Source organism: Acipenser ruthenus, chromosome 2, assembly GCF_902713425.1.
Source record: "Acipenser ruthenus chromosome 2, fAciRut3.2 maternal haplotype, whole genome shotgun sequence".
NCBI classification, from domain to species: domain Eukaryota; kingdom Metazoa; phylum Chordata; class Actinopteri; order Acipenseriformes; family Acipenseridae; genus Acipenser; species Acipenser ruthenus.
The window spans coordinates 29951646-29974820 of record NC_081190.1 but is presented as its reverse complement, the minus strand read 5'-3'; the positions used below and the strand labels follow the sequence as shown (position 1 = coordinate 29974820).

At 37.2% G+C, this 23175-nt stretch overlaps 2 protein-coding genes across 3 annotated transcripts in view; one reads left to right on the top strand and one right to left on the bottom strand.

Moving 5' to 3' along the window:
* Window positions 1-2324: 2324 nt before the first annotated feature.
* LOC117421566 (thymic stromal cotransporter homolog) lies at window positions 2325-9911 on the top strand. The gene is made up of 4 exons (XM_034036104.3): window positions 2325-3490; window positions 7005-7088; window positions 8373-8529; window positions 8972-9911. Exons 1-4 carry the CDS (start codon window positions 2440-2442, stop codon window positions 9024-9026), a joined length of 1347 nt encoding a protein of 448 aa, XP_033891995.3. The 5' UTR covers window positions 2325-2439; the 3' UTR covers window positions 9027-9911.
* Window positions 9912-11856: 1945 nt separating this feature from the next.
* The window catches only part of LOC117973245 (sorting nexin-30-like), a 34584-nt gene continuing 23265 nt past the window's right edge, over window positions 11857-23175 (bottom strand). The window contains exons 9-10 of one of the 2 annotated variants that reach the window (XR_009307918.1): window positions 17775-22825; window positions 11857-17648 (exon numbers count right to left, since the gene is read on the bottom strand). Coding sequence is in view for 1 of the 2 variants with exons in the window: in XM_034924906.2 (XP_034780797.2) it covers window positions 22751-22825 (75 nt within the window). In the remaining variant the exon portion in view is untranslated. Of the gene's footprint in view, window positions 22826-23175 lie in introns of both variants that reach the window. The other variant, XM_034924906.2, reaches the window with a different exon arrangement.

The window sequence follows — 23175 nt, the reverse complement described above, 5'->3', positions numbered from 1 at the left end:
TGCCTTGGATAAAGGCGTCTGCTAAATAAACAAATAATAAAGTGTAGAATGACATCATAACATACAGGAGTAATAGTGCTTATACTGCTATAAAACAACAAGTATACACTAGTTAAGCTGTGTACGGGGTCTCTTATTGAAAATTCCAGCAAATACGTGATTTTTTGGCTAGACAATAAACAGTTGGCTTTAGAACTTTACAGTAAAGGGATTTTAGCCCGCTTAGTCAGCTCTTCATCCAGCACCAGTACTCCGTCTGAAAAATGTCGAACCACTAGCTCTGACGAGAGCCTGGTCAATGCTGAAATTTCCCTTGAGATATGTCATATTATACATGTGTCATCGCTAATTTAAACAAAAATATTAGTCGCATTTCTTCACACTGTCTTCCTAGTTCTTTATTGGGGTAACATCGCCCTCTAGTGTGGTTGTATTTAATTTGTAATGGAATCATAGAAGTACAGTAGGTAGGTTGAGACTGTACCACTGGCATATCCAGGACATATTTGCCATTGGGGCAAAAATACAAATATCTAGAAACTTAGCTTTTTTTGACAGTGCCAAGCGTTCCTGTTTAGCACAGCTATGACCAAAGGTTTTGCAGCACCTAGTATTTCCTGTTAGATTTCAAAATGTCACATTTTTCAATTGTTGTCTATTTTTTGTTAAGTATATGGAAAACTACAAAACAATATGTAATTCAGTAAGATAACGGAACATTATTCAGCAGGTTTAATTCAACTTTATGAAGCAAATTGTGTTAATTCTATTGGGTGATGCAAAACTTTTAACCTTAGCTTTATGTCAATGTATAGGGTTAAAGGTTCATAAAACGTAACCAAAATGCACGTCCCTAGTAGCTTATTAAATAGCTAAATACTAAAATAGGTTTTCATATCTCACATTAATATATTCATATTCGTTAGGCAAGGTGTATTCTTTCATATTTTTCTGAAAACATCCAGATTGAAAACAATAATTCGTTTAAATAAAGCTGTACAGTTTTATTAGAGCGTGGCAATGTCGAATAATGCTTAGAATAAAAGGCACTATTTATTTGCCAGCTATTCATACCTTAAAAGTTACAAGAACAAAGTCTCACAACTTGGATGGGCAAAACGCCAACTAGTACCGTCAAACTATATTAATCATATTTTCAGCATGGTTAAACTTTGCATCTTGCCCAATCCTACTGTGTTGTTTCCAATAGCTTGCATTGCATAGTCTTTAATTACATATATTAATTTGTCAATAATGATTTAAAAATAAGCAGCCCTGAAACCAAGATATAACGGGACCTGTCACTCTTTCTTTGCGATGTACAGTATGTTCTAATATAAGTTAAACTCTGGGAGCTCGCTCACCAGTATTGCTTTTCTGGTCTGAATTGGTCCATGTTTCATATAATGGCACTGGATCACATTTAAAAAAAATTCTAAAAAAGCACACTTAACCTCATCCATACTGTACTTTGTGTAAAAAGAAAAATTTAACTGTGTGGAGTCGGCGATTAACGAATATCCAGCCATTCGGAATATTTGGCAAGCAGCTGTAACTTTTTTTTAAGAAACTATACGATCAATGTGATCACTGCTATCCCGACACCGCCCAAGAGAATATCCCGCCGGCCCCTGGCAAAAGCAAATAAATACATTTAAAAAATGAAAATGGCAGGACCCATCCTGGCGTGGGACCGGCTCAGTCGGCCACAGTAGTGGACTGTACAAGTAATATTTTTCTACTTCTACAACTTGCACTCTTACTTAATCACATGTGGTTTGGCTTCTAAAAAGTAAACATTACATACATGGTTGGATTTTCACATTATTTAGTGCTGTTTGGGCTAGTTTTAGAGTTTTTGCTACCGTGCAAAGTTTGCTCCAGAGCTGTTTATGTCTAGTTTTGATAGATTGTTTCATTACTATTGCTTGCAATCCAGTTTAAGAACGCGAGGCAAACATTGCAGTAAAACAAACGTTTAGAAAACGTAGCTCAATCCAACACACGAGGAAATTTGACATAATACAGAATTTTCTTGTGTACTGCTGTATTGCTTTCGCATTTCAACGTCATCCTGTATGCTTGTAGCTTTCGTTTAACGTCATAGTCGTGGTCCCTCAGCAGCTGCAACAGCAGCAGTAAGCCGACTCGAGAAACATTGCAATGAAACAAGCCACCGGCTAGAAGTTAGAAAGTAAGTCAACTGTAATGTGTTTAAATGTTTTTTTTCAAGACGGTCAACGTGGCTACATTGTGGATACTGCGATAAAAAAAAGTGAAATGAAAACCACCACATTCCAATGTGTAAAATATGTCAGTTTTGATCTGTACTGCAATTGCTGCTCTGGTAAGACTGGCATAACGATTAATTTTTAAAGGATGTTCAGTCCCGTTGTTGGCAAAAAAGACGATTCAACATAAGAACTATTCAGTGAAAGGATGGGTTGTATTGAATTTATTGAGCCGGTAGTGGTTGCTGCACAAGTTGCCAGTGCGTTCTACGATACCGGGTTGTTGATGGTAGTGAAAGAACGTTACAATGTGACTTCCAGCAACTCCTCGCTTACCAACTCCACGGACCATGGAGACAACGCGCAGCAGACGGCAGTGTCAGATTTCCTCATGATCTACGGTATGATCTCAGGGTTTGTCCCATTCCTGCCGGCATTCTTCCTGGCGAGGCTCGGGGACAAAAGGAACAGAAAGATCCCGATATGTGTGCCTCTTGTGGGCTACATGCTCTCCAGATTGATGCTGCTCCTTGTTATTCTTCTGCAGTGGCCTGTCAAAGTGATGTTTGGGGCAGCTGTTGTGTATGGTTTGTTTGGGGGATTTTCTTCTTACTGGGCTGGGGTCATGGCTTTGGCATCAGCTCGCTCGGATGAAACTCGGAGGTCCATCCGACTGATAAGCATTGAGTTGGTCTATGGAATAGCTGGCTTTATTGGTAGCATCTCATCTGGTCACATCTTCAATATGTTTCATGTTTCACATCACCAAGGTGTTATGCTGGTGGGGATCACTGTTTTTTTGTACATATTTTGTTGGTCCTACAGCATTTCCATTTTGAAGGTACCCGGTACTGAGAGCACACCAGCAATACTCCCCCATGGTCAAACAGCAGACAACTGTGGTACAGGTGGATCCGACAATGCACCCACAGTAACAGATGGGTCATCGACTTCTGGCACGTTTGACTTGATCAGCGTTGTGCTTTTGTTCGCTGGTGCTATATTGTATGATGTGTCAGTGTCAGGAGCCATGGACATCTTACCATCCTTTGTCATAAAGGAACCCCTGAGCTGGGGAGCTGAACAGATTGGCTATGGGAATGCAGCCGGCTTTGTGATTTTCATCACCAGTTTCCTGGGAGTGTATGTATTCTCCAAGTGTTTAAGGGACACCACCATGATCATCGTTGGGATGGTGTCATTCGGGACTGGGATACTGGTGATGGCGTTTGTGCGAAAGACCTACATGTTTTACATTGGTAAGAAACAGTTTTTTGTTTGATTATTTTTAAGTATTCAAATGTTTCAGGACAGACACAATTCACAAAACTTAACTGTTACTTAATCTAAATACTTTCTTAATAGTGCTTGTAAACATCCTTCAAGGTTTCCAGGGTTCTGAAACTCCAAGTACAAGAATGCTTAAAGTGTTGTTAATATAACCCAGTAGTAGTTCTACCATAATAAAATAGGAGGCTGTGTGGTCCAGTGGTAAAGAAAAGGGCTTGTAACCAGGAGGTCCACGGTTCAAATCCCACCTCAACCACTGACTCATTGTGTGACCTTGAGCAAATCACTTGTGCTCCGTCTTCCGGGTGAGACGTAATTGTAAGTGACTCTGCAGCTGATGCATAGTTCACACACCCTAGTCTCTGTAAGTTGCCTTGGATAAAGGTGTCTGCTAAATAAACAAATAATAATAAGGCTTCTTATGAGAGATTACTCTTTTATAGCTCTCAACGTGTGTCCCACTTCACAATAAATGCACTGGTATTGAGAATAACCTTTTATTAAAAAAATAATAATCCGAAGTGATCAGCTTAAAAGTACCTTTGATGCAACAATTACTGCACTATAGTTTTGGAAATAATACTTTTATGTACTGTAGTGTCCATTTTTTTATTTTTTATACGGGATATCCCCATCCAAGGGTTTCAGCAACTCATTTTACACATCAGGGATGCTTTCTTTATGTTCACAAAAACTCACATTTCTAGTTCCTTTTATTTGACTATATTTAGGTTTTTTTTTAGATCTCAATAAAATGTCAAATTTACCCCCTGCTACGAGTTTGCTGATAAGTCATAAACCTCTACCCATACACTGTATATTGAATTCTGTTCTACCAATGAATTATGTGTTGATAGCTATACCTAATCAAAATAGCCAATCATATTATCAAGTCTCTTTCAAAACAACGTACGCAGAGATAGAGGCAAGTCTAAAGAACTGGGCAGAAATGCTGCAGTGTTCTCCACCCCTGTTGTGACACAGTGTTGGCATGTTATTAGTCTTGACTCAATAGTCCTGTATAGGGCGGTAACCCTGCCCACCCTACAGTCATTATTAGAAAGTACAGTTGAGCTGTATTTCTTGTGAATACTATCCTTTACAAAGGGTACTGTTTAATCATTAACAAAAGTAACTGTATTACATCTAGCCTGGTGCAAATCTATAAACAAAGCGCCCATTTTTCTCTAAGAAATGTGCCATGCTAACACTTATCATAATGAAATCTAAACCTGTTATATGTGGAGACTTTCCTTTAATTTAATCTATGTAAGGGACTAATATATACAGCACACGTTATTAAAACAGAACTGTCCCAAAATCATGTTACATTTTTGCACTAATATAATTTGCCTTAGTTTTTTTTTTTAAACTACAGACAGTCTGACAATCTAGTTTGCATATACTCCATGGGTGTAGTTAGAATGGCCTTATTTAATACGAAAATAAACATGCTGAGCTACATTCTTCCTCCTCTACTCTCTACTTTACCAGAAAGTAGACCTTGTTGACAACCCAGTTTATTTACATTCCTCAGGTAGTTTTACTAAGTTTGGAAAGGTTATTACTTTAAATGTCAATGTTAAAAATATCTATAACAAAGGCTAAAACATAGCATGAATATGGCATGTATAACCTCTCAATGTATTAGTACCAATGGAGCATGGCTATATGGCTCACAGAATGACATAGTGGCTTCAAAAAGTGGGCTGAGGGAGCTTAAGTGCATTTGAGGATTGTGAACAAAGTGGGATGTTAACAAAGTCTACTTTATAATAAAGTGCACAGAATGTAGTTTGTCCTTTCTCATGAATAAACAATTCTATTCCAAGAAACAGTGCTGGGCGGAATTCTAGCATTGTCTTACATTATCCTGTGATTCCTTTTTTTTTAATTTATTTCTACAAAATCTTCATGCATTTATAAAGTAACATAAAGCACCTGCAGTGTCGGGTTTGGATTTGGCGTCATGTCAAGATCTGTGCCAGGCAGTGATCAGAGCTAAAGGAAATTACATTATGACTCACTGAAGCAATGAGTTTAGTTTAAACAGTGAATGAGGTGCTGCCATCTCAGTAGACTAGTCCAGAATATTTTTCATTGTACATCAAAAGTTCTGTTATGCTCCCTTCTCTTGGAGTGTTTTCTTGCCTGGTCACATTTGGTGGGGTAAAACTCAAAGTACAATTTATCAGTAATTAACAATCCTGGCCATTGGATAGTACAGGGTCAATGTCACACTGAGTGCTGTGTACACTGACTGCAGCGACTCTAGGCAACCTGTATGCAAACATAAAGGAGGACCGCCTTCAGACGTGATGTTATCAAACATTGTCTTTAGCGGATCAACACCTGTAAACAACAGAACAGTGCTCCAGACAATTCTCGCTTTCCCTGCTGTGAATGGACTGTTTTTTAGTTCATGTTCAAAATATGAAGACTTGTGCACTGATCATGTCAGTCTGTCACACTCTACAAAGTGAACACTGTAACTGCATTTAATCTTTTCCTAACTTTTGTAGTCAACTGTAATTTATTTTTTACAACTTTTGAAAATATTTACACAATTATAAGAAAGCTCTGTATGTGTCTGTATTTGTTTTTTTTCCAATGGTGCCTGAGCTTTGCTTCACCCTGTATAGTTATTATCTTTTCGGTTTGTAACCGCTTTCTCTCTCTATCTCGCCACATGAATAAAATATAAATAAAGAGTAGAAGTGGTATTTTATCATCTAATCTAGACAGATTTAAAACAGTACAAAATGAACTATTACGAGAAGACATTCAAACCAGGAAAAACACAGAGAGGAGCTGAGGTATATGTTAATATAATATCTTTGAGGTTTAACATTTTCAATGTGTTTGAATCAAAACATTGGAGGTATTTATAGGTTATTGACGGCATGGCAACTACTTGTTATTGTTCATATTCAAATCCACGATTTATTCTTACATGATGTAATGGTGTTCTATATATTGTGACATCATTTCTACTTCTATCTTTAAATCTGTATTAATGTTAATTAACATTATTTTATATAAACTTATATTTATATTATCATGCAATGCTGGCTCTGAGGATCAGCCTTGATTTGGCCTCTCCAGCACATCAGCATGCACAACTTTTGAATGAATTTTGTTTATTTATTTATATAAATGTTATGTAATTATTGGAGTTAATTAGTTCATTCTTTTCTGTTGAGTCCCGCTGGCATAATCGTGTTCAGTGTATTTATCCATTTTCTTTCTTTTATTCTTCTATATGTCGCATTGTCTAATTTTAGCTGTTCTAAATGCTACAAACTTTACATCATTTATGTCATGTCCTTGACTGGTGAGGTGCTTTACTATTGTTACTATTGTGTGTGTGTGTGTTTATTTATATTGTCTTAACACAGGAAAGAGATACTGAAAAATACAGTAATCACAAAGCATCAATGAAGTTTTCTAATGTTGACCTGCCTCCTGTTTTCCCCCACCCAGCTCGAGCTTTGAATCTGTTTGCCTTGATTCCAATGCCTACCATCCGATCACTGCTGTCCAAACAAGTCCAAGGCTCATCATATGGTAAATAAAAAATTGTTTTCCACTTTCACTCTTGGTATTAGGGGAAACCCAAGCCACCTGCATTGTGTTTAGTGTTTTTAACCAGTTTTGAAAATATTTACTCAAATAACAAATACAATTAGAATTTTCACCAAATTTGATTCCGTACCAGCTATCACCAGTTATTTTTGCTTTTAGTTTAATATATAAAAGAGGCTGTTTACCCTAAACAAACCCAGGCAGGGTTAAAGTACTTTTTATTAGAATAGTATTATTCTATTTTGCTATATTGGGCATCATGTCGTACCGGAGGTGTCTCACCAAACTGGTAACTTGCTTTCTGATCTGTGCAGGCCGCCCCACAGTATTTATAACCTCCCTTCCTAACATCACTGACAGGATCCCAACCCAATCACAGCCTGCCATCCCCATACCTGTCCCCAAGTGCTCAGTGACAATAACAGAAATCAATAACAGAAAACAGACAGGACTAATTTAGCAATGGAACCCTCTCAACTCTTAACATGACAGTGCACTCCCAGACTGGCTGATCTAGTCCTACACCAACTGAACATGACAATCTAGTGCCCCATTGAGAACTAGCTATAGCCATTACATGACTAAACACAATATATCCTTTTCTGAGAATTGCCTTGTTTCAAAGCAAAACCTCCAGATTGATGCGTAAATAAACATTTTCTTAATGTTTTATTATGGATTACAGGAAAACTGGGAAATTCTCTTGACACATTATTACTGGCTATTCACTTGTGTTCATGTTTTATTTAGTTACCATTGGACTGCTGATTCATTTTAGAAGGGGGAGAGCCATGTATTAAATGTGAATCCTGTTTCAAGTAGATTCTTGCTTCCTTTAATTTCAATGTTGAGTGTGCTCATTCGACTGTAGCTCAGGGTTGCTTTGTATGATTGAGAACTGACATCATTTTCTCTGTTGAAAGAGACACCAAATCTCCCCTTTTTTCCAAAGTCCATCTTTCAATACATTTTCAAAGGTTTTGCTCCAGTCTTTAAGCTCCTATTTTTTGAAAGATGTAAAACACCTGTTTATTTTACAAAACTGGAACCAAACAACTGTTATACTGTACATTTCAAGTCCTCTTCAGCACTTTTAATTTATATTATTTTTCATTTTGTAATGTTTCTAATTTAACTGTTTGTCCTTTATTGCTAAAATTAATGGTGTCTAATTAGATTTTCATGAAAATGTATAAAAGAATAGGCTGCTGACATAAAGAGAATCACAACATCTTTCATTTAACCTGTGTTTTTCTTTTCCCAAAGGCAAAATGTTCGTTTTGCTCCAGATGTCATTCACCATCGCCAGTGTGGCCACCTCACCCATTTTCACCAAGATTTACCAAGCTACCCTTGTCTGGTTCACTGGATTCTGCTTCATTGTGTCTTACATTCTCAGCGTTTTAGCCATCATCCCTATTTGGTAAGCTCCAAAGTGAAATGCCTCCCTGAGATCTGTAAAGTATCTAGAAAAGGAAAGGATGAAATTCTAGGGAACAGCTGAGGTATCACTGAGGAATTTCACCCTAACAATGTGAGATGTATTGGTACTGAATATATAGAAGTGTTGCTGTGTTTGTGACTCTGGCCATATGTTAATTAAGCAACAAGGAATGTATGCCACATCTGAGGATAGTTAATACTTCTATGTCTGGTTTTGCAGACCATAATCTTAGACTACATTACCTTTAGGAAACAGTAGTTCTAGATTAGAATTGTAGTAATTGGAGTTTGTGATACCAGGTGAAAAAATATAATATGAGAGTAAAGTGACTCAAATTCTTAGGAAACAAATAATGATATATTATTTATAATAATTATATTATTCCTGCCCTGACTATTGTTCATGTCATCCTTTTTTTCAGCATTGTGGGATACAGGACAGGGAGACATGGCTACACACGTCTTCCAAGTAACTGACCAGGCAGTTTCCCTTCCTGTAATGAGTTGCATCACAATGAAGGACATACATTTCTGGTGCATTACATGCTATGCCTGGCATTTACCCCCTAACTAACCTTAACACTATTGTTTGTGGAGTTTGGCAGCCAACAGCTGTATAATGTATAGCACTTTTTTTTTTATGCATAAAATGCTATATTGACTTATACAGTATATTACTGTAAACCTACATTTTGTATTTTACCAAAATATATGCTTCCACTCTAAGAGTGGCAGAGCTGTACTTCAGGTTTAGTTACAATTAAGTGTTAAAGACAGAGCACAGCTACCTTCGTGGGTGTGTTTTGTAAATGACATATTACAATTAAACAGCACCCGAGCTTGATATCTGAAAACGTGTCTAATTATCAGACTCATAGTAAAACCTGGAGTGGCTCAATGGCTTATTTCCATCACTACACAAAGATATTTAGTTGTTATCTTAGCTGAGGGTGTCTCTTGTAGCAGACTTGTAACAAGTTTGCCCCCACCCCAATGGAAGTTACCAGTAGAATCCATTTCCATTTGGAAAAAAGGATCCAGAAATACTAAAGTGGTAATCCTAAACTCCTAAAGTGACAAATTTGGGTAACTGCACAAAGGCAATTTAATAATGATTAAAAAAATGTATAGAATTTGTTATGTGATTGACAAGTGTGCACAGAATAAAATGGACATGTACTGTGTTTATCAACAAAACACAATTTCTTCAGCATATATGAAAATCAGGTAGCAGATTAAATATACATTTGTTTGCTGCCTTAGCTAAGGCAGGACAAATGTGGTATTAAAATAACAAATTCACCATGTGGCTCAACTGCTTGGCAGTAAAACAAAAACAAAAATGTATATTTGAAGGAGTTATGTAATTTATCTTGGTATAAAAATAAATCCATTCAAGCTTTGTAGAACACAAGTGATATTTAATTAACGCAAGATAGCTTGTATCAGATAGAAATGATTGTTTTTTAAAATTAAGATTGTACATTTTAATGAATGTATGAAATCTAGGTTTGCTTAATATGTAATTATTATTATTTGTTTATTTACCAGACGCCTTTATCCAAGGCGACTTACAGAGACGAGGGTGTGTGAACTATGCATCAGCTGCAGTCACTTACAATTACGTCTCACTCGAAAGACAGAGCACAAGGAGGTTAAGTGACTTGCTCAGGGTCACGCAATGAGTCAGTGGTTGAGGTGGGATTTGAACCGGGGACCTCCTGGTTACAAGCCCTTTTCTTTAACCTCTGGACCAGACAGCCTCCTTTACAAAGTCAATTATTTTTATTTTCTTTCCCATATTATTTAGAATGTCCAATTATTTATAGGCTCAGCTCACCGCTACCACCCCTGCACTGACTCGGGAGGCGTAAAGATGAACACACACTGTCCTCCGAAGCGTGTGCTGTCAGCTACCTGCTTCTTTACACACTGCGGACTCACCATGCAGCCACCTCAGAGCTACAGCGTCGGAGGACAATGCAGCTCTCGGCAGCTTACAGGCAACCGCGCAGGTGCCCGGCCTGACCATAGGGGTCGCTGGTGCGTGGTGAGCCGAGGACACCCTGGCTGACTTAACCCCCCCCCCCCGGCAGCACTCTGTCAATTGTGCTCCGCCCCCTGGGAGCTCCTGTCCACGGTCGGCAATGGAATAGCCTGGACTTGAACCGGCGACGTCCAGGCTATAGGGCACATCCTGCACTCCACGCGGAACACCTTTACCGAATGTGCCACTCGGGAGCCCCCTGTTATAATGTTTTAATGTTCATCTGCATTGTGTTCTGCTAAAAGGATGGCAGCAATCTAATTCCCTTGTGCTATTCACCTCTGGAGGTCTGTGGTCTGTGTTGGCATCTGACTCAGGTTGGTGGTTCGGTTACAACGCTCATATTGTGTGTCTCTCGAGACCCGTGTTATAGCAAGGGAGCACTGTATCCACAAAACATATATTTTTATTTGTTTCTTAATGTTTTTAATGTACTTAAATATTATTATTATTTTGAATGGGGACTTTCCTAGTACTGGTTGAAAAACAACAAAAACATTAGTCATTGTGATTTCCCCTTATTGTGACACCACATACCAGCCCAGGAGGATTTATTATTACTAATATTATTATAATTTATTATTTTTTAAATACAGTAGCTTTTGAAAAGAGCTGCGTGAACTGATGATCCAGATTTAGATGTCCACAGCAAGTAGGTGATGACACCCAGGGTCGGTGGTGTTGATGGGGCTAATTTGCTCTTCAAATTCAAACATTTGAAGCAAGAGCTTTTTCAATTTGTGCTGATTGACGCTCTCCAATTGTTATAATAATCTGTGTGTGCAGCTCTATTCCGGGGGAAAATGTTGACTATATTTTTCCATCGTTTAGCCTTGTGTGTATTCTGCTTAATTAGAAACCAGGTGTTGTTGGCTTACCCGTTTGTTTACATCACCCCAAGCTTTCTGGACACACTGTTACTCCACTGAACTAAACCTCCCTACCGCTCCTACCAGCAGCAGGGGGTTATGAATGCCAGATGGAAGCTCTGTTTTACCTTGGATAAGCAAAACAAAAAATATTTTACCGTTGACGTCCTAAGAGGCAAATGACTTTGCAATTTGGGAGTTCTTACTATTTCCTGTGTTTCCATTTTTGGTGTTTTTGAATACAGATTTTACAAGAAGCCCATATCAGAATATGTACCGCACCTCTAAAAGCAGTTCATGTAATGGGACTTCAAGTAACCCAAGCTCACATTACAAACTGAACAAATATCACTCGCATACAATGGTACTTCACAAGAACGGCTGACGAGTCTTAAAACACATTCATTTTTATTGGTCCAATATTTAAAACCAGTTGAGGTAAAGATATTGCATTAAAAGTATTAAAACAACATCATCAATAACTCAAACATCAAGTGTACATAGTATGAACTCCATAGTAAACAATAAACAAGTAAAAAGACTGACATCATAAAAGGTGAAAAACAGAACACTTGTCTAATATGACAAATGGTCTTCAGTTTTGGCTTTCACTGTTACTATGTTAGTTTTTTTTTGTGTGTGTGTGTTATTCTTTTAATTATTTTCAAGATAAGGTTGAGGCTAACCCTTGTGTATGTTTAACCTGGTACAACTAGCTAAAACAAATCCATACCGATTTTGCTTAAACTAAAAGGATGACATTTTGATCTTAACCAGACAACTCTGCAAAGAAAATCTGCTATTGGGTAATTAAGCATATTTGTGTAGTGCATTATATGGTGGGAAGAAAAGGTAAGAAAATTGCATTGATTACTTGGAGAACCGATATCATACTTGTTGGATGGACTATAGATCATACTGGATCACCACTGAAGTCACTGGAAATCACACCGATAGACTACTTTCTCTGGAAAATCTGCTGTGTACACTTTAAAACTTACAGCGACTGTCCAAAGACAACCTGAACATGTGCTAAACTTGCTCAAGACATCCTGCAAAATACAAACTATTGGCATAAGTGGATATGCTGGCCATAGACCAGTGCTCAATCCAAGCATCTCCTGCATTAAATGTAGTAGTGTTATTTTTTCCAGTAGGCTCATAAAATACTGTGCCAAGTTACTGTCTCTTTCAGGACAGGAATGCACAACTACTCATGTAGCTAATAATTAGGAACATTTTGTAACCACTTTCTATACATCTGTTTCTAACAATCTCTTATTTCAATAGGCAAGGATGTGGTAAAAGATCCAGAATATATAGGCACAAATAACTAAGTAAAACCATATATCCAAGGCAGGTCTCGCTGGGAGAAAAATGGAACTGGTTCTTGAAACCAGCCACCCACAATCCATTTAGGCCACAGAAATGGTTTTGATTCAATGTGCCTGACCAAAAGCATTTTAGGTTTCAAATGAACAGTATCCAAACAGTACAAGAAGTTTATCTGGATCCAAAATAAATGCTTTGGAAGTTTTGAAACCCAACTAGACTTTTTGTGGACTTTTTTTTTTTTTTTTGTAAACCAAAGTCAACCCCCTCCCCATGTGACAGAGAAAGCTGGCACAATCCAACTCTTCCATGTGCTCTCTGTTTGCAGCTTGCAGACAGCAGGCTATTTACTGTTATACAAATATATCCAGGCTGTCATTTGTAAGCCATTGCTCCAGTAATTTCAGAAGGGTAAACCTGAAGGATCTATATTGTATTGCAGTCACTATTGTAACTTCACTTCTAACTATTTACAAGTACACGAATAGATTTCCTTAGGTAGTATACAAATTAAAACAATGCCCCAAGGGTTTGATCTTCCCCTTACCCCGAATTGAAGATATACTTGGGAGAGAGGTCCTGTCAAATGAAACAAATGTAGAAACTTTTGTGACAATTTACAAAAAAAATTAGAGAAGTTCCCAAAGTTAAAGTAGTAATTATCAAGGCTTTAAAACACAATTTCTTGAATGGTATTACAAGATTGGATATTACTATACCCTTTTTTTGTGCAGAACTGATCAGTTCTTTTTTGTCTGAAATCAGGGATATGCACATTTTACAATATATATATAACAAGTGTTCGGTGGCTACCTCTAATCAAGTGTACAGACAAGAGTGCTCTGAAGGCTGAACTGGAGAAGTTTGCTGCAGAAGACATCATCGAAATGCTGCCAAACATCAACAGGGCACCTGCTACAGCATATACATGTATAACAGATGCCATGGAGGTAGTTCAGTTTCAAAAGCCAGTGTATGCTGATGCATTCTATACTATACAAACGAAGACCCCTGCACATAATCAAATGATGTACAAAGGTGGATATCGTCTTCAATAGGTAGAATTTAGACAACTCCACTAAGACTCATGAACATATCTGGCGTCAAAATGGAGGCAACAGCCTTGAGGTGGACGTTCATAGTCTACATATGCCCATACCAAAAGAGTATGTAGGAAATTATTAATGTAACTACATACACAACTGGACATGCACAAAAGGGCATGTCTTTTGTACTGTGAAGGGTATGAACGGGTTAATGTCTTTGTGCATGTGGTATTAGTTTGCACTTTGTGAAAGCAGACATTATTGAAATCCACTGTAGATGTACTAAAATTCTAAGTAGTGTTTGGTCGCAGTAGAACTGGAACATTCTGTTATTGGTACACTTCTTTTTGACAGCGTAAGTTTAGCAAGAACTCATTTGTGCAACAGAAAGAATGGTTCCGAGGTGAAAATAGGTTATCGGTGCTTAGCAAACGCTTAATAACGACAATGACATTCCGCTAATCAGTTTAGGACACGTATTAGGGTGTTATCTTAAAGTTAGTTGTTGAATTAGTACATAGGGTAGAGGTATCTAGACATCGCCACTTTACTTGGGGAATTCCGATCCAGAGGAGGAATATATCCTATAATTGCTTCTTGTTATTTTACTATACTATGAGTATTGTTTAACAAACCGCTCGATTTGATATATTTTGAATAATACTTGTCATTGTCTTTATTATTGTTTAATACATATATACGTAGGGTAAAGACATAACTGTTAATACCACAATCCACCCAAAAAGTGGGGCAAATTTATATCCATGTAATTCCAACAAGGCCAGATTTAAGGATTTTCTTGCTGTGTATGTGTCCGAGAGGGAAGAAAGACATGCTCCCAGGTCAACAGCTGGTTATAGGAGGTGTGTTTCAGGATAGCACAGTGCCAGTGAAAATCACATGAGGACATCAGGAGGAGCTAGTGGATCTAGCACAATAGGACACACATGCTCCAGAGCAGAGCAGTTCTGTTTTCTCACAGGTGCAGGAAAGCGAAGAAGAGTCATCCCAATCCATATCCTGCATGGCAGCATTTGTGAAATAGTCCATGCCCTCCCAGGTTTACATGCCTTATCGGGCTGGAATAGAAGTGCCATGGTAGGGACAGGCAAACTGAAGCTACTAAGACAACTTCAGAAATTCCCAGTGAATCACAAGGAGGTTTGGGGCGAGACCTTAATCTCTGTGCATACCACACAAACTAAGAGAGAACAGGTAGATACATGGAGGTATGAGCTCTACTGCAAGAAGCAGCTACTTAATGTGACTCTTCTGCAAAAAGGAATCCCTGGTGCTTTTATGGAGCAACAATAATGAGCCTCCTATATACAGCACATTAATTATTATCATCATCATTACTATTCTTAATAGTGCAATAATTAACACATTATATAACAGACATTTCCCTGGAAGTCATCATCAATATTCTGCTGGAGATAATTACAGGCTGGTTGTAATGGTATAATAGAAGAGAGTAATTCCATAGTCAGGGTACATTCAGAAAACAAATCTCGATAGTTGCTGAAAATGCTAAGGAAGCTTATGGCTGATGCTGCCGATAGACTTAAAGTGGGTACAAGAATTTCTGTTTGAGCACAGATATAAATACTTCTCCAAATATTTACTCTACCTATGAAAACATGACATGTAATATAAAAAGGAGAGCTAAAAAGCTTTCCATAGATGTATAACTTGTATGGGTTTGCAAAAATACTAAAAACTAGACATATTTTTGTCCAAAGGGGACATTTTTGACACGCTTCCAAAACCAAGTGGTAAGATCAAATCTATTTTGTAAAAACTGACACAATCTGAGGAATATTATGAACCTTCTTAAACACTTCTAGCTCAAGTGGAACACATTTTCAGACATTTAAACTCAAAACGAAAAAGGTCCAAAAAGAGCTCAAAACATGACCGTGACCTTTGATAATGTCACAATGCTCATATTACCACACACTGCGACACATTAAATAAAAACACAAATCTTGTTCAATGCACTGATACCAATTTTTAGTTAATCCAATGTGTACAACTCTAATTATTGTCATTTGGCTTACCACTACACCTAACTTTTCAAAAATATTAATTTCAGGTAAGTTACATGAAAAACAGCCTAAATAGGCCCATATATTTTTATTGTAAACACACTAGATGTATTAGGACCTAGTCTGTCCCAAAAACACAGAACAAATAATCTCTACTGGGGATTGAACTTTCAAAATGTTAAGCTCTTTTTTTTTTTTTTTTTAATACAGATGACAGACAAAGTACATAGAGATCTTTAGCACAATGATAATGTTGCTAATGCTACCTAAAATGTAAGAGAATCTAGTTTCTCAGCCTTGGTTAACACACATTTTATACAGACGACAACCCAATCCACACGCATATACAGCAAGCTCAGTTGGGGATTTTAAGGAAAATAAAAGAAAAAAAAAGGATCAAACTAGATTTGATACCAGTTGATAATCATGTTTCCCTTTCTTTTTCTCCTTTTTAGTGCTCAATATTTTTTTAATGGCAATAGCAGAGCTACCACAAAAGTGAATAAGTATATACAGCACAAAGTATAAGTCAACAATGCCATAAATATGAGTTTATTCAAACGAATGATATAACCAGGCCAAAAACCTAAGGAAAACAGTCAAAAACAAAAGAGCTTCCATATGATATATATAAAAGGAAAAGAGTTAAACATAAGAGCTTCCATATTACATATATATAAATCATCAAGAAAAAATATACCGAGAACAGAAGAGTGCAAAGCATTAGTGCTGAATTAGTAACCAAGTAACAGCACTCATTAATAAAATGTAGAAAGGAACCACAGTTTCCAGTCTGGATATATTTAGTAATACAGGCTGCTCACAGCTGCCTCTCTCCAGTGGGAAACTCAGAGTGATGCAAAGCTTTCTGTATAATCTCAACTGTTACAGAAAGTAGGAGCTCATAAAAATCAGATAAATGTTGGTGAAACACACATCTACAGTAAGTATGTGTGCATTAACTGAAGAGTAGTAATACATAAAATACATATATTATACTATATTTAAAAAAAACAGGGTATAAGGTCACAGGTACATTTGTTTTTCTATGTTCTTTTCTTGGATTTTATACAGAAAATAAGTAAAAACACATGAATTGGCTCAGTACAAAGATGCAAGCTGCTATGTGCCATTTGCTCTTTTTTTTTTTTTTAAACTAATCATGGACGAACAGCAAAATAACGAGGAGCCGATTTAAAAATGCAAGGTAAATCTAAAGCTCTACAAAATGTAACTTATTAAAATCACATTCATTTAAAACACAATATATACAAAAATGAATTCAGGTCTTGGAGGTGTAGCTAGCTGAGAAATATAGAAGTCCTCATCAAAATGTAAGAAGCCTCGATTCACAGACACTATTGTACAAGTAACAGGAGCAGAAAACATAGGCACACCTTAGAGTCTGAACTCAACCTTGCTTAAGTTGCTGGTACTAGTTTCGTGATCTGATGGTTTTAAGACTGCGTCTAGACGAATGAAAACTGGTCTGCAAAACTTGACACCACATCGAAAGAAAGAATGCGGTTAACTGGGAGTTTACATGACATGAACATTTTAATATACAAGAGAGCAGCACGGCTCAAGTCCAGACAATTGATAAAGTGGTAATGAAAGCCACAGTACACATTTTTATTACACACACAGTTTTCCCCTAACAGCAATGCACCAAAGCTTACAGCTTCAGGCATCTATCAGAGGTAACAACACTTCACCTGTCTGGATTAAATCTATTAACCAAGGTAACAACACTTCACCTGTCTGGATTAAATCTATTAACCAAGGTAACAACACTTCACCTGTCTGGATTAAATCTATTAACCAAGGTAACAACACTTCACCTGTCTGGATTAAATCTATTAACCAAGGTAACAACACTTCACCTGTCTGGATTAAAATTGTAATAAGCAAGGGTTTAAAAACATTTTCTTACCATTAATTTCACAGAACAACATTCCCACAATTCTCTTGTTGTATTGCAGGCATTCTTTTCACTCAGGTGAAGTCATTCTCTCCTGCTATAAGACACACGTTCCCTGCCTACTACCATGAAACTTCCAACAAGAGAACAGTAAAAAAAAAAAAATTAAAACAAAATACTCAGCACTTGTTAGAATGTTATGCTAAAACAAGGTGTAAGACAATGTTTAATGCCTTTTAAAACGTTATTACACCAGAACATGTAGTGTTACTTACATATTCAGTTGACGGGGAGGGGTGTGGGTCAACAATTCAGAAGCAAAAGGGCCATTATCTGGACACCACAAATCTCCCTGTTCCTGCATTACAAAATAAACAGTTTAAGTACTATAGACTATACAGTACCCTCAAACAGATACTAGGACACTCAAGTATTATGGCACATAAGGGTTTCGGCTCCACTGTAAAAGGAGAATGCAATGGTACTATAAAGGAAATGGAAGGCACCCATAAAGTGCTGTATTAGAACAAGGGAGTGGCGGCTCCCAAGTAGCGCATCCAGTAAAGGCGCTCCGCATGGAGTGCAGGATGCGCCCTATAGCCTGGAGATCGCAGGTCAGAATCCAGGCTATGTCATTGCCGACCGTGACCGGGGGTTCCTAGGGGGCGGCGCACAATTGACCGAGCACCGCCCGGGTAGGGAGGTATTAGGTCGGCAGGGCAATCCACGGTTCACCACGCATCAGCGACCCCTGTGATCTGTGTTGCGCTCCTGCTTCACTGTGGATCTGCAGTGTGAAAAATGACGGATTGGCAGGAACACGTTTCGGAGGACGCGTGTTTCAGCCTCCGTTTCCCCGAGTCGCCGGGGGATTGCAGTGATGAATTGGAATAAAAATAATTGGGCATTCCAAATTGGGGAGAAAACCGGGGTAAAAACCATTGGTGACGACTATTAACAATTTCTTTTTGGAAATAAATGTCTCCTGCATTCCTCAACAAATAAATATGAGGCCACACAGCCAGCCCTTAAGAACAAAAACAAATAAACATATGGTGTCTGGTACTATAACTTAGGCAAAGTAGTAGGGGCCACTACAGCTAATCCTAACATGTATAACTTTAAGAGTAATTTGGCATGCCTACAATTTAATATCTCAAAAGGCACTTATTTAATGACAAAAGTATAAGGGTATTTTACTCTTTACATTTCATTGCACTCCTTCCCCTTTGTCCTGTGACATAGCAATCATAGTGTAGGCGTTGCAGTATTAAACCTTCACTTTTAAAAGTTTATTTATATTTCAGTATTTAACAGTTGTACAAATATGTAAAAAAAAATCTTCCTACTGATTAACAAACATGCATAGCCTCAATCTGATTGCTATTTGCTGTCATGAGACTGTTGTATTGTCTTATCAGGTTTCTGAAAGAGAGGGGTGGCTTATCTCTGGCAGATTATGTAATATATCTCAAAACAGATATCTACACATCACCGCCACAACTTGTGGCAGACTTGATCCAAAGCATGTGGAACAATATCTGTTCTTTTGCAAAACATTTGCATTCAATGTTAACCGATGTAATCTTAAGCAGTTGGTACACAAAATTGTATTTTAATGTGAGGAAGATTATACAATGCAGACACTCTGTTTAAAAAAAAAAGAAAAAAAACTGTGTTGGATCCAAAGCCACATTCCTTTCATGTCAATCAATAATACTTACATACATGTCAGGGATTGCATGTGCATATCAAACTAATCAAACACTTGAGGGATACTGCATTATAACACTGAATCCTACCTGTGTGATAATAAATACACCCTAACCTTATTTAACAGTGTGCATATTAATTGAAAATAAATTGACTTGAAAGACAGAAAAAGCTGAATTCTCAGAAAAGTACATGCACGACGATGTGTTTCTACCTGGCCTTAAGGAAACCATTCAAATGCTGGCGTAAGTATTTATTTATGAACTCCAGTGGAGTGCAGCTCAAAAAGAGGACTTGTAAATAATAATAAAAAAAAAACACAATAGTTTGCTTTTAGCTTCATAAAACCTTTAAATGTCATACTTTCCTGTTTAGCTATTTATTTACTTCATCCAAAACTTCAACCACTCTAATCATAAACACAGAGGTTAGACTATAACAAACTGTTTAGTTTTTCCTCACAAGTGATTTAGAACTCCTGCACACTAATACATATGCTATAAAACTGTTCCATGTAGACAGGTTACAAAGTGCTTGGAGTGGTAAAAAAGTAATTCTTCATTTCTGTAGTGCAACAGACATCTCCATAAGTCAGTTTAGCAATACGTCTTTAAAAACAGATTACAAGTTTAAAATAACTGCTTCTCAAGATTACAAAAAGACACAAGGGACAAATGCAGTTCACTTTGCAGCGCTGGAATACAATATCCTGTTCTACTATAGGTTATAAGTTTAAAAAAATAAGTGTGTATTGAAATCATTCGGTTTAGCTTTTTTGTTAAACAATCACATGTTTCCAGTTATATATTACAAAATGGCATGTTACAAAAAAAACATAAATGCTAGCTTCGACATTTGTATTGTATCTATGTGGTCAACAGAAGTCTTATTAAAAGTCTGTTTAACTCAAATCCACACTCATTGAAGACCATGTTATTGTTTAGGTTTATCTGCATGACATTAACAATGGGGGATTATATGATGGAAACATGCTGAATAAAGTTGAAATTGTATTGTCCATAAAAAGTCAGTTGTTCCGTTTCTGATAAAAAAAAAAAAAAAGGCAGTTTGTTTGCCAAGATCAATGCTTCCCCTCAAACGTCTTTAGTTGTGCAATATTTAACTTAGTCTAAAATGTCTTAAGATTTGAAAACATCAGAGTTTAAATATAAAAGCTTCCTGCATGGTATTTTATTTTTATAATTAATTTTTAATGTACTAGTTTGTCAATGAGGTTCCCTTACTGTATTCAGGGACATTTAGTTATACTTGTACATTTAAACTCTACAAACAGCAGAAAGAGACATGTTTTCAAAGATGAGACAAAAAAAAAAAAAAAAAAAAAGGTTTGTGTGCCTTTAAAGTTTTCTATCATTTTCACTACTACCCTGATTATTGGGGAATTGGGGGGAGACTGCCTTTCTCTATGCATTGCAGCCTAACAGATTTCACAAAAAAAAAAAAATCGGAAACTTTAAAAATACACATTTAAAACAAAATGAAAATCCATCATTTTCAAATAAGGATGAAAAAAAAAATAATCAAAAAACGTTACTTTTATAAAATTAGAAAGTAGTCTTTTAAGCTGATAAACTGACCAGAAATATGTCTTTTTATAAAGTATTTACACCCTAAAATAACCATAACTGCTCCAAACACAGTATATTAAGCATACAGAAGCTATGTCCCAGCTCATATACTCTCTCTAGTCTGTTAGTAGTCAGTTATTACTGTGGCTGCAAGACAGTCCCCTTGTTATTTTCTTTTGAAGTCAGACATTTCCAAATCAGGAGTTCTATTTCAATGCATTTTTTTTTTTTATTACAGGTATAACCAATCTCTATTTTACATCCTGAGCAGTGGGGTTTTTAAAGTGAGAGAGAAAACAATTTTGTCAAATCCACGTTAATCCTGGCGTGTACTCCTGAACTATATTGCTTCAAGTTCCATCTGTCACATTGCTGACTATCTGAGGAATGCTTAGAAATCTGAAATCAACCCCCTCCCCTTCAACCAACTCTTAATTTACTGCACCAACTTTTGAGAATCGAAATTTCTGGCAAGTTTAGTAATATTATTATTTGTTTATTTAGCAGACGCCTTTATCCAAGGCGACTTACAAAGACAAGGGTGTGTGAACTATGCTTCTGCTGCAGAGTCACTTACAATTACGTCTCACCCGAAAGACGGAGCACAAGGAGGTTAAGTGACTTGCTCAGGGTCACACAGTGAGTCAGTGGCTGAGGTGGGATTTGAACCGGGAACCTCCTGGTTACAAGCCCTTTTCTTTAACCACTGGACCACAAAGCCTCCTATAAATTTTAACTCTATAAATATTAACTCAACACTGGTCTATTTTAATTTTTATTGTCAAGTTGGGCACTGTAATCTGCCATGTTGGTCTAAATTGAGTGCACTGGTATTTGATACAGAGCTATGCAAAACCAGGTACTGGTCATGTACACTGGTGGCAGCTTTACACAACTTTAGCTCAGAGTGCAATTAGATTTGCCTCATGTGTGAGTGTCTTAAAGAAACAGGAAAATCTGAATCCTAGAACCTCCGATTCTCTGCATAAAATGGTGATGAGCTGCTGTTTGGCCACTCTAGACTATACACAACATACCGTCTCTCTGTTTTTGCAATCTTTGTCCAGAAGAGTACAATCAGAGTGCACATTTCTGATATTTGCACAAATTGCGTGAGAACAAATTTCCCAAAGATCTTACACAAAAACCTTTCAACACTGCACTATTCCATGTTCTCTGCACCTAGTACTCCACTGCTCATTTTTGCTTCATTTCATTGGATCTGAATACATCAGCTTTGCACATTTCAAGGGCCAAAAATAAATAAATAATGCACACCAGAGATTTGCTTTAAAACTTTACAAACCTCCAAACCTTTAATCCTGATTCTTTGGAACGTTAAATCCAGTATGTTTACTCACCCAGCGTTTTAAATAAAATTAAATAAAACTGTCCACTTCACACAGCTGAAGGGTGGGTTCGTAGTACATGGCTTGGATTTTAGAAATATAAAAACACATTCAGCAAAAAACACACGTTTTGAATGAGTTCACATTGAGCCCCCTCCCAAGTCAATGTCCTTGAAAAGCACACAGAGGCATATGAGAGTGAAGTGTAGTGATCATGTGCACTTTGTGGATGCAGACAGGCAGTACCCAGGAAACAGGTGGAGTGGGTGGGAAGGGCAGGGGGGCAATTATGAGGGCATTTCTCCTTTGCCATCCGGTTTATCCTGTAAGAGTGGAATGATGGACTCCCACGCTGCAAGGCACTGGAAATTTAAACAAAAAACAAATTGGTTGCAACAGAGAACTGACTAACAGAAATGCATTTTGCTTCACAACAACCTCACAAGCTATATCACTAACATTAAGAATTCAAAATACTTAAGATTTCAACAGGAATAAAAAGGTTGTGCACTTTTATTTGAAAATAAGTATGTCATTTAAAAGAGAATTCACCTTGTGCTTAATCACAGGCAGGTGTCCCTCATTTCATTAGAGCCAAGTGCTTCCCACCCTGGCTCTAATTCTAACCCCAAGGCATTCTGGGGATGTAGTCCTGTACTACACCTCTCCTCCTAGTCTGCCACAATAATGTAAGATAAATTGAAATATAATT